Genomic DNA, 12,704 nt, shown 5'->3' with positions numbered 1-12,704 from the left:
AAGTATTCTTCTCAAGAGGCAAACAAAAGGTATTCATGAAGCACATCCATCACTTTGGCAGTGAATATTCTAAAATGCACAGATGGGAAGTATCCATCGCGTTTAAGATCTGTGGATATTTTGGGGTCATGCGGTGCAGAGCTATTTACGAACTCGCTTATTGCTTGAGGCCATCTAGTTCTGCTAACAATACGTTCAGCCTTGCATTACTCCTAATTTCATCAATTTATCCATCTTTTATTTATTCATCATTGAGGGTCCGTTTTGTCATGCTACTGGGATTACACTTGTTAACACGACACATACAGATTTTGCATGTACTGTTTTTAGCCTTGTAACACAGATATAAACATATAAGTATTTATTATAGCTCAATTACCATATTCTATATGATACAAATAACCCCTCTTTCTAAATGTATGCATATATATTTACCTTAAATCTTTTACACTGGGCCTCGTGCTTAGTTGTATAATAGAAAGGTTTTTTTTACTGCTAATCATATCCTATCTTATGAATATTATTAAAAGTTCATAGGCAAATTTTATCAGCGATATTGTTGGCATGTTAATTAGACCATTTAAATATTTGAGATGGTTTAGTACTAAGTTCAATGTGAAGCTTTAGATTTAAAAATTATTCTCGCCAATTGGTCATGTAGGAGCATCTAACCTGGAATTGGCATAACTTTTTCATTGAGAGTTGCCAATTTCAATGTTTAGTGGTCATTTTTAATGGACTACACAAAATTACCTTGGCAACATAAGTAGGACTTTAAGCGGTTAGTTGCACCCAAGCATGTGCTAATTTCAAGTCCTTATAACTTACCGACAACTTTCTTAGGATGCATCCTCTGGATCTAGCTATGTCATCGTTCATCTTACTCCGATAAGAGTCTAATTCGGTTATTAACCCTCATTGATAATATTGGCATACACATCTAGGGGGTGTTTCACAAAGATCCTAAGTCGAACTTAACTCTAAGTTGGACTGTAACATTATTGAGAGCCATTTGTAGCCTTAAGATAAAATATATTCAAAAGCAAAAATTCAAGTATTTTAGACTTTACATAAATTCCATATCAAGAACATGAAATAATAGATAATAGAAAAGATGAATGATTTGAATCAACATGTTATGCCTTTTAAAATAACTTTTACAAAATATTTTTAAAGATGCTTTCGGCTTTCCATAATTGTTAAGTCCAACGTAGAGATAAGTTCAACTTGAGATCTTTGTGAAACACCCCCCTGGGGGCTTTCTTGTTGATCCTTTTCTTAACCTCATTATATATATATATATATATATACCGGTATATGCTTGTGTCTTTTATCTACCCCTCTCCGAACCCTCTTGGTGTTTCTGAAGACTTCTTCCCAGCTCTAGACATTGATGAAGAGTCAAGCACATTTCTTGCCACCTCTAGCATAAGCTATCAAGCTGTTGGGGACACAGAGAGTAAGTAGTAGGGATGTGTGTGTGGTCTTTCCTGTTTTTCTTCATCAATCTCCTCTTAAGGGGCTTGGTAACATTGTTCACATGAGAGAACATGGTGCTAAAGTAGTAACTTTAATGCTAAATGTACAATTAAAAATGACCTTACAGTTTTAGTGAAAACAAACCATTATTAATTATAAAAATTGGGGAAAACTGATCTGATCTATTCCACAATTCTTTTTTCTTCAGCAAAACATCTTGATCATGAAAAAAAGGGAAATACAGAGTTACCGTAATTTTTTTTGGATCAAGAACTATATACAGAGCCCTGTTCCATAAAACTTGATATCAATAACTAGTTTCAGTATTAAAGGTAAAGACCAGTTATGGTCATGCGATTGCATTGTGAAAGAAACGTTGTGGAATCAATCAGAAAAGGTTGATCATCTAGCATCTAGCATCTGCAAGGTTCTGGAATCATCAAAATGATAAGAAATTTGGCCCATTCTTCGTAAAGTTACAAGCACTGTACACAAAAAGATATATATGGGACTACCCTATATCTCTCACAGACCATGAGAGAAACAAATTTACCAAATATATGAATTAGTAGGCGGTTTCCCGGCAAATTTTCTATCATCATGTATTAGTCAAAACATATTCTTTCACATGATTGGTAATGAGAGCTTCCATTTCATTTTTTGAAATTGGGGCGTTTCCAATACTGGTCTTTAACTTTAAACTCGGTGTTATAAGCTACTGAAATCAGAGCATCTGATTGGCTGAGAGGTGATTTGTCATAAAATTTGAACATTTGTTACTGATTAGGAGATTTATAAAAACAGGGTCCTGTTCCATTAAAGGCACACGTACTGCCATACTTGTAGCTACTTGCTCCCTCTATATAGAAAACTTACCCAATCGGTGCCTGTTGGTCCCCCATGATCCTCTTTTTCTTATTTAAATGAGAGCTGAGTTAATGAGATAGCCACCTGTCACAGTGACCTCGATGGCTCTCTGTGTGGTCTAATCCCTTCTGGCCCAGTAGTGGTGACGGTCTTTAAACTTAATGTCAATAACAAGTTACCATAACTGTCATAAGCTGCTGAAACCGTTGAATTTGATTGGCTGAGAGCAAATTAGTACTCGTTTGTGTAAAATTTGTATTGATAACAAGTTTTATGAAAGGGCTCTGGACTTTATACAAGGAATTCACATTTTTGGGTCGTCGTACCTCTCTGTCTCAAGCTTGTTCAGGCTTCCAGGTTTCTTTTCAAATTAATTTTGGATTAATGGAATATAACCAACTGGTATTTCTGTATACAAACTTTTAAAGTCTGTATGCATCTGCCCTTAGTAAAACTCTTGAGATTTTAGGGGTTTAGACTTAGATTTCAGAAACCCATTTGTCCCGGGCCCCTCAAGCCCTGCCTGCATACATAGGTATGTAACATTGAAATGTAAAACATATATGAAGTATATATGTAGTTGATTTTTTAAACCCATGACAAGGGTAAGCTTGTCGATATCAATATTTCCTTGAATTTAGTATTAAAAAATTCAGTGAAATGGAATAAAGCCCTAGTTTTTTAATGTGCCAAATTATGGGGATAGAATATGTTATGGCTGGCTAAACCTGTTTTTTTTCTGGCCAATAGTATTTTATGTTATTGTTATTAAACATCTCCCGTTTTGATAACATTTCATTTGCTTTGATCAATGATTAACTTGATATCAGTTAACAGAATTTGTTAAACAAAATGCAATAAACAAATTTAATTCATTGTAACCATGTATTTATGCCTATTTTGTCTATCATTCTCTTATGTCTTTAATATAAACATAACATAGACATTGTGTTGTGTCTGTATTACATAGACGCTCTGTTATGTCTATATTATATAGACTCTGTTTCTACCATTCTCTCTACCCTCAGTTTATTATCTGTTCTCATGCCCCACATCTCCTTTTCTTTTATATTTTCGCATTTCCCTTTGCTTTCCCCCCCCCCCCCCCCCCCCCTCTCTCTCTCTCTCTCTTTCTCTGAAATATCCCTTCTCTCTCTGTTTTCCAGTTTATACTTTAATGTTCTTTTCCATGACCACCCTTTTTTTCTTCTCTTTTACTCTTTCTCATGTTCAACATCTCTCCTTCTTTCCCTGAATTTCTTTCTATTTCTCTCTCAACCTATATATTATACTGTTCATTAAACCAATGCATCATCCTTTTCATCATTTTACATATTTATATCAGTTGCATGTTTATCCATTTAATATCACTCTTAGGCACTCTTTAATATTAAGCACTTTTTTAAAGATTCATTATATTTAAAATACTAACATCCAATGCGTATTTCTTTATTAACATCAAGCCATCTTTCCCCCATTGGATGACTTAGAGGTGACCAGGTTTTCATCTTCTAATTCAAGCTTTGACTCTACTAACAATCTAGACAGTAAGTTGGTGAAAAGGAACATCCCTACATTGCTAATCTCTGTTTTTAAGATCATGATTAACACCTTAACTTGTTAATATATATATATATATGTATCTTATTAATAATAATTTTGATAATGATATTGATAATGATAACGCTTGCCTTGAAATTCAAAGGTCATGGTTCGATCTCTGATATGGCACTAATGTCCTTTGGCAAGCATAAATCTTCATTTGCCACACTCAACCCAGGTGAGGTAAATGGCAGGAATTAATTCCTTGAAATACTAGAGCGCTGTAATGGCAGCTATGCTAAAGCCGAGGTAATAATTGATGTGCCTCGGAATAGAATTTCTAGATAGACGGCGCTATAGAAATGCCTATAATTATTATTATTATAGTGGATTCTTGTATAGCCCTCATGCATGAATGTCAGGTGTGACACTCCCGGCCTTAGCATGGCTGCCATTATGGCATTTCAAGGAATATATTCCTGTAATACCTCACCTGGATGGAGTGTGGCAAATGTAAAATAATGTCTTAGCAAAGGGCATTAGTGCCATGGCGTGACTTGAATCGTGATATCTACCAGACCACGACACCTCTCTGATAAGTCCAATTAACTTCATCCCTGGACCCAAATCTATTCCTAACCCTAATCTAAAACCGCATTACTAAGCCAGCCATGTTTCTATTTCTTTGATGAATTTTCAATCTGGAACAAATGCCAAGTGGAGGTGAATTTTTGGTTGGCTAAGATTCTTGATAAGGCTTGACAGATTTCCTATTACAAAAGTAAAACCCGATTTCTTTTTATTAAGTCTTTATTGAAAAAAATAAAATTTCATCCAAATTAATTTTTTCATCTGCTATATTATAAGCAAATGAAAATTTCATTTTGATTTCTTTTAATTTTAGTACATGTTTCATGAAGTTTATTAACATTTTGAATAGTGCAGAAAGTTAATTTGATGTCAAACTAGAAAAATGTTCTTCTTTGTGTAAATTTTTATTTTAGTCCATCTTATTTAGATGTCTACAAAATATTGCTTGGACCTTTCACTGAATGTCATGACCTGTCCCATTTATTTCATTCCAGCCACCTCTCCTGCCGAGCAAAGGTCAGATTCTCATCCTCCCTCTGACCCCTTGACCTGTCCCGTGGTCAAAGGTCACAAGACACTCATTGTGGTTGATAGGGGCTACGACAAGGGGCTTGGGATCAGCCTTGTTGGAGGAGCAGATACACAACAGGTACATGCAACAAACAACCACCGTCAAACCTGTCTATTAAGGCCACCCAAGAGAAACAAAATATGGCCACTGTAGACAGTTGGCCTTTCTAGACAGCCACAGGTTCTTACAACACACATTTCATTCTAGAGAAGGCAATATGGGTGACCACTATAGACAGGTGGTCTTTCTAGACAGGTTCTACAACACACATTTCATTCTAGAGGAGGCAATATGGGTGACCACTATAGACAGGTTGTCATTCTAGACATTCTAGAGGAGGCAATATGGGTGACCACTAAAGACAGGTTGTCATTCTAGACAGGTCCTACAACACACATTTCATTCTAGAGGAGGCAATATGGGTGACCACTATAGACAGGTTGTCATTCTAGACATTCTAGAGGAGGCAATATGGGTGACCACTAAAGACAGGTTGTCATTCTAGACAGGTCCTACAACACACATTTCATTCTAGAGGAGGCAATATGGGTGACCACTATAGACAGGTTGTCATTCTAGACATTCTAGAGGAGGCAATATGGGTGACCACTAAAGACAGGTGGTCTTTCTAGACAGGTTCTACAGACACACATTTCATTCTAGAGGAGGCAATATGGGTGACCGCTATAGACAGGTGGTCATTCTAGACAGGTCCTACAACATACATTTCATTCTAGAGGAGGCAATATGGGTGACCGCTATAGACAGGTGACCACTATAGACAGGTCCTACAACACACATTTCATTCTAGAGGAGGCAATATGGGTGACCGCTATAGACAGGTGACCTTTATAGAGAGCAAGCCACTAAGACAGGTTTGACTTTATCTTTTGGACTGTATCATGAGTCTTTCATTAGAGCTATTTTATAAGAGCACATTGAAATTTCCATGTATTGAACAGTAAACAATAATAGTAGTAATAATGTCCCAATCGCCCTTTCTCCTTAAATTCAATGTAAGAGTGGATAAATGTAATGGGGAAGTGTAATTCAAAAGAGAATATAGAAAGCAGTACACTGATGCTGGAAATATTTGGGGGGGGGGGGGTTATGGAAAAATAAGACAGACATGGCATCATAGGCCACAATGTGAGACATCAATTTATATCTTTAAAAATGATTTGTCAAGCTAAATTTGTAGCTTATCTGTATTTGCATACTCAGCTGGCTATGCAAAAATGCCCTAAATTTATTTTCATATTCCTTTTCATCTTCAGTGTTTTAGACTTTTAGTATGTCACTGAAATGTACTCCAGTAAGCATATTATATTTTTATCCATTTTTCCTTTTCTCTTTTTTGCTCTAGACTACCATCATGATCCAGAGCATAAAGCCTGATGGAGCAGTGGCTAAAGATGGCCGCCTTCAAGCTGGTGATCAAATCCTGGAGGTGAGGCATCCTAGGATCTTGAATCGTATGATTCTAACCATTCACCTTTATTTCTAAGTTTAACCCTATGTTAACTGGGGTGGGGGTCAATTTGACCCCCCCCCCCCCCCTGTAGAAATTTCGCGACTACTCCGAAACCGTGGCAGATATAAAATTTTCCTTTCATGACTTTTTTCTTTTGAGTCTTACGCATCTTTTAAAACAATTTTCTCGAAAATCCGACGTATAGTTACAAAGTGACGTGACCTTTTGTCTTTGTATGTCAACCCGAAAATCGCTCATTTTTTGTGATTTGTGTACAAAACATAAGGAAATGTCATTTTTCCTAAAAAGAGATAAAACATTGGTTATTTAGTCTTGTTTAAAGTTTAGGTGTTTGTTTTGGGGTCAAAATAGTTGAATTGTAATTATAAATGAAATAAAACAACAAAAACAACAAAACAATAAAATGCATAAGTCAAAAAAAACACGAAATACTTAAGAAATTATCAAAAAAAGAGATAACATAAGGAATAACCTGGCTCTTTCAATTTTTTGTGCTGTATTATTATTCCAAATGGTCTATCAAATATATATGTAGTGAAAAAGAATGCTTAAATATGAATAATGTATGATTTATGGGCAAAAACAGGAATTTTATGACCTTGTTTGCATAAATTACCAAAAATATGCAAATGAGTGAATTTTTCAAAAAATTGAAATTACCATAGTATTCTATACACTTCACTTGACATGTATGCAAATTTTCGCAGCGATCGGCAGTGAAACGGCCGAGATCTTAGGGGGGGGGGGTAAAAACCTGGTCTGAAATAGCCCTGTTAAAATAGGGTTAAAGTATTTAAAAGTGTAAAGATTCATCATCGACAGAAAATTATTATCACAGTAGGGCAATTATAAGAAATTCAATGAATGCTGGAAGACTATTCCCTTTTAAAACAGGGTAGTCATACAATGTAAGGCACATTGTATCGTGTGCACATACACCATTTAGTCATTTAAGTAAATTATTTTAAGATGCCAGTTACTAGGGTTTTTTACGTCAGAAAGAACCGTTTATATGTTGCTATCACCCAAACGGTCTCTGAATTCTAATGATATCCCATGTACATGTGCCCTCGGACACTTCAATAGGAAAAGCGAAAAGATTTGCACAATGGCAGTAAATAATATCAAGATCCTTTTGCATCTGACTGACTTGCAGGTGGACGGCTTAGACTTTGAGACCATCACACATGAGGCTGCCCTCAATGTCCTCCGGCAGACAGCCTCCAAGGTCCGCATGCTGGTGCTTCGGGAAGACCCCCCTCCGTCCACCCCCACCGCTGCCCCAAGCCAGGGGGAGGAGGAGGAGGTAGAGGAAGATGCAGAGGCTTTTACAGTGATCATACATCAGCCAGCAGGCCAGAGTCTCGGGCTTAGCATTGCCGGAAAGTGAGTAGAGGATTCTTTTAGTAAGGAAAAAGATGGGGAATGTAAAATTGTTGATATTTCAAGTCGCTATTTTACGTTTCTGACAGCCTTCTCCTTTCATAATTTTGTTAATAGCAACATTTTTAGGTTCAATTTTCTTCCTCTTCTTCTTCTTTTTCGTCTTCTTCATTTTTCCTCCTCCTCCTCCTCCTCCTCCTTCTCCTTCTCCTTCTCTTATTCTTCTTTTTTCTTCATCTTCTTATTCTTCTTCTCCTTTTTACCTTCTTCTTCTTCTTCTACTTCTTCTTCTACATTTACAGTAGCTTATAACAACCAACTGCAACGATTTTAGTAGCATATATGACTAACATGCAATAATTTCAGTATGTTATATTAACTAGAGAAGCTTTTTACTGTAATTATCTTTTTCTTACAGCCCTTTCAATGACACAATTTCAGTATCATAAATCAACCACATGCAGTAATTTATTAACATCAATCAACTGCAACAAATTCATGAGCTTATATCAATTAATTTCAATAACTGCTCACAACCAACCACATGCAACAACTCAGTAGCTTACGGTATATCAATCAACTGCAACAATGACAATAGCTCATTTCAATCAAATGCAAATATTGTTGGGAGCTGATGTTCTTCAAATATTCCTATTTATAGTTACACACATAATTGTAAAATATGATGCGCTGATAGCCAAAATGGTATTTAGTCTTTTTAAAAGTATGAGTTTTATGCCCTAATTGCTGTTAGCACACGATGAGATATATTTTTAAAAAAAAAATTTTTTTTTACAATGCTAGTAATCACTTGTATTTCAATTCTACAATGTTTAGGGGAGGTGCCCTCTATGTCTCGGACATTGCCCAGGGGAGTGTGGCCGATTCCAACGGTCAGCTCATGAGAGGTGACCAGATTATAGCGGTCAACAATCTAGCGGTCAAGAATATTCCACAGGAAGCTCTAGCCACCCTTCGACAGGTCAGTTTTGAAAATGAAGAAATGTTACAAAAATTATTATTCCCCAAAATTGTGTATTTCCGCTGCGCAGGCCTCTCTGGAAATATAATACACTGTTTGAAGAAACTGAATTTGATACATGGTAGGTATAGCACTGTTGATCTTTTATGGTACACAAACCTGCATGAAATCAATTTATTCATCGTTTTATTAAAAATAATTTAACAGCTGTCCTTCTGAGAAATGTGATGCCATGGTGACAAAATCGATTTCTAGCATATCAGGCATTGGCAGCTGTTGAAACACTTGGAATGCAAATTTCTCATTTTTGTGACCACATTGCACATGCAGTGCTTTAATGTGTTGGAATTCAAAATAAAAATGATTTGTATTCTGCACTTTCTGATACAGAACCAGGCAATACTCTACAATGTAATATAATTAAAAAACAAAATGATATCAGACATGTCCAATAATTTTCCTACCAGCTCTTATAGGAAAAGAAGCTGCTTGATTCTCTTATAATGGTTTACAATTTCACAATTCATTGGAGTTAACATCACATGAAAAAGAATATAATATAACAAATCATTTGAAGTGCACTAAGATAAGTAATGTTTCTATTTATATATATAAAAGTACACCTTACGTATGGACTTGGATACAGATGGGTGGGTACCGGTAGTTGGATTTAGAATTTGATAGTAAAATACCTAAAAATGCATGAAATATGCACTAATCAACACATTCACCTTTAACCTTTGACCTGCAGAATGAAGAAGGTGATGTGTTCCTGAAGATCTCTCGTAGTGGTGGAGGATCTCGGCTGAGCATGAGCTCGTTTGAGACCGTTGTCACCGCCCAACCTATCACCATTGAACAGTCCCCGAGTCCAGGTAAGCTTAAAGGCCCACTGTACTACTTGTAGCTACTTGCGCCCTCTATATAGAAAACAATGCCTAATCAGTGTCTGTTGGTCCCCCATGATCCTCTTTTTCCTATGTTAATTGAGAGCTGAGTTGATGAGATAGCTACCTGTCAGTGACCTTGCTGGGTGGTCTAATCCCTCCTGTCCACACTAGTACAGATGCGCTTTAAACAGGAACTTTGGATATGGAAAGGTAGAGGTGGTGTTCTAAGACAACTAGTCATTGAACTTTCACTATCTAGTACCCCCAGATTCAATATCTATACCCCCCTTCCCCCCCCCCCCCCCCCACCCTCCTCGGTTGCTGTATGAGGGTATAAAGAGGGTTTTTTCAGAGCAGTACATGTCTGGTGGTAGTTGTAAGAGATAATCACCCTATGAGGGAAGTCCTCCTAATGGGTTATATTCGGGGGAGGGGGGGGGGGGGAGGGGGGATGTCCTTGAGGTAGTCATCAGGGAAGTGATATTCTGTAGGGTCATTCTTAAAGGGATCCGGTAACTTTGTCCTAGATTCTGAAACAAAATCGTGTATTTAGCCCATGCTGCAATGATAATTATAAACCTTTAGGTCAGTCAGGAACCCCATGACTCTTACAAGCCGATCGCCTGTCTTATTATCAAGATATTTATGATTGGATATCAAAATTTCATTTTTCATTTTCATAACGGTTTTTATAACACCACAGTCTATAGGGGAAAATGAGGATAGAAAAAACGGTCACTCAAAATTTTTTACTTTTTTGAGGCACTTCTTGATCATTTTGAAGCGCTTTTTTTTTAGGGCTACAATATAACACCATATTACAGACACTGATTATATGTAGGGCCATGCATCTCAGATTTAAATTGTTAAACAATGCCTTTAAGGGTAGTCATTCTAGGAGGGAGTTGTCTTGAGGATGATACGATCCTCACCTGGAGTATTACCCATGGTGCTAACACCATTTCACAATACATTAAATCTATATTTCCCACCCTCAACCCAGGTGAAGTACATGGCTTCCTAAAAGGAGAAAAAAAAAATCTGTGAATCCTGGAGTACCATATCAGAGCAGCTCTAATATACATGTTGCTGCATCATGCAAATATTGTATCAAATTAATTTAGAACCTGCAGAGTATAAATTATCTTTGGAGACTTATAGGGCTTTTATTTAAACTTTATTAATAATAAGTGCAAAATATGATTACCTTATTTGAAAATATTTATGATCAAATTTTTGGATGTAACGCCATTGTTGTTATGTTGTTATTATGTTTTATAATTTGTATAATTGTGTACCGGTACATTGTTTGTAATACCAATGAGCTACAAATTTCCTTTTTTTAGTGGACAATAAATCAATTCAATTAATAACCTGCAGTATATAAGATATTGGTGGAACTATAGGGCTTATTAATAAATTGTATTAATAAGAAGTGCTAAATTTGATTTTCTTATTTGTAATATTAGGTGGTGCTGAGATGAGAAGAGAAGAGTTCTCCCAGTCTCATGAATCGTTTGGTTCTAGCACTGAGATCTTCTCTGAGGAAGAAGAAGAAACATCTTCAAGGTAAGACCTGGGGGGGTGTTTCACAAAACTTGTCATCAGTGACAAATGACAGATTTTTTTTTTATAAGCTACTGAAATCCTTGCTTCTGATTGGTTATCAACAGATTTGTCATTGAAAAAAGGCTTTGTGAAACGGGTCCCTGTCCTAGATTTTCTGAATTGTGTTTGAAGATTGAACAAGGTTGATATAAAGCAAGTAATCGCCAACCATGAGAGGGTGGGGACATAAATACCTTTGACCTAAACCTGAAGTTGCCGGAGTGGAAATGCCTGAATCGAATGCGGATGAGAATGGGGCGGTGTAAGGCCAACATGGCGATGGACGAACTTAATTTAATTTGATGTAGGAACTTTACATTAATCTTGATCTAAGGAGACACAAACAAACGGACCTTTCGACGAGGTGATGTAGCATCTTAAAGAGAAGGTTCATTGATTTAAAAAACTAACTTTAATGTCATCATTGCAAAGGTGACACTTTGATTGGCCAAGGTTATCAAAAGCCAGTGCTTGGAAACATTCGAATTAATGATTATTAACAATTACAAAATGCTTAGATACAGCCCCGACATAGCACCTGAAAAGCTCCCCGGTCGCTGCTGAGATATGACGTCACATGTTGAACATGATGTGCACAAGCAGACGATGTCCCATGACATCTCACACAATTTCAGTGCCTGTTTTGTTATCTTTTCTTCAGTTATTTCTCTTACTTCAATACCTTCAGGCAAAATGTTTAATCTATTGCCTCACTCTTAACCCCGTGCATGGTATTATTTTGATGAAAAAATGCAAGGATTAAAAAAAAAAGGAATCCGTCGCTTGTAAACAAAATAAGACGCCATTGTATTTTCAGCTGCATACATCGCGGCAGGTTCGGCGTTTCAAGAGGGAACAATAATGACGTCCAGCTATCATTCCGGAGGTTTTTTAATTTGAAAGTGTGGTTTCCTTGATCGTTCATTGACCCATATCCTGTGTATTTACAAACAAAAGAATTTATTTATCAGAATGGGGGTCATATCCCTTTTTGAATGGTGTAAAATTCCATCACATTTATATACACTAAACTCATTATAATTTGAGAAATATATGCATTGCAATTATGTTCATTCTTTATGGGATGTCGTCTGCTTGGGCAGGGTTGGTTCATATTGTGACGGCATGAAAACTTTTTTTTTTCCGGCGAATCTCTCGCATATCCCAGATGCTATGGAGGTTGTTTTATTTGTATTTTTATAAACCACCTGATATGTAGTTGACCTAAAACTTGCATAATAGTCATCTAATAGCTTACCAGTTTCTAGTAATACGCTATTTGCCGTATTTGTGATT

The 12,704-nt window shown here is 36.5% G+C and overlaps 1 protein-coding gene across 1 annotated transcript in view; it reads left to right on the top strand.

Annotated features, from left to right (window-relative positions):
* LOC575556 (multiple PDZ domain protein) overlaps positions 1 to 12,704 on the top strand; it is an 83,397-nt gene that overhangs the window by 68,386 nt on the left and 2,307 nt on the right. Inside the window, exons 33-40 of the mRNA XM_030996296.1 lie at positions 1,370 to 1,459; positions 3,810 to 3,893; positions 4,974 to 5,128; positions 6,417 to 6,500; positions 7,702 to 7,931; positions 8,766 to 8,910; positions 9,662 to 9,785; positions 11,270 to 11,369. Of these exons, the coding sequence (XP_030852156.1) occupies positions 1,370 to 1,459; positions 3,810 to 3,893; positions 4,974 to 5,128; positions 6,417 to 6,500; positions 7,702 to 7,931; positions 8,766 to 8,910; positions 9,662 to 9,785; positions 11,270 to 11,369 (1,012 nt within the window). The remainder of the gene's footprint in view (positions 1 to 1,369; positions 1,460 to 3,809; positions 3,894 to 4,973; positions 5,129 to 6,416; positions 6,501 to 7,701; positions 7,932 to 8,765; positions 8,911 to 9,661; positions 9,786 to 11,269; positions 11,370 to 12,704) is intronic.

Source organism: Strongylocentrotus purpuratus, unplaced genomic scaffold, assembly GCF_000002235.5.
Source record: "Strongylocentrotus purpuratus isolate Spur 01 unplaced genomic scaffold, Spur_5.0 spur5_contig_855, whole genome shotgun sequence".
NCBI classification, from domain to species: Eukaryota; Metazoa; Echinodermata; class Echinoidea; order Camarodonta; family Strongylocentrotidae; genus Strongylocentrotus; species Strongylocentrotus purpuratus.
The sequence above is the reverse complement of the archived record's forward strand: the minus strand, read 5'-3'. Positions and strand labels throughout refer to the sequence as shown.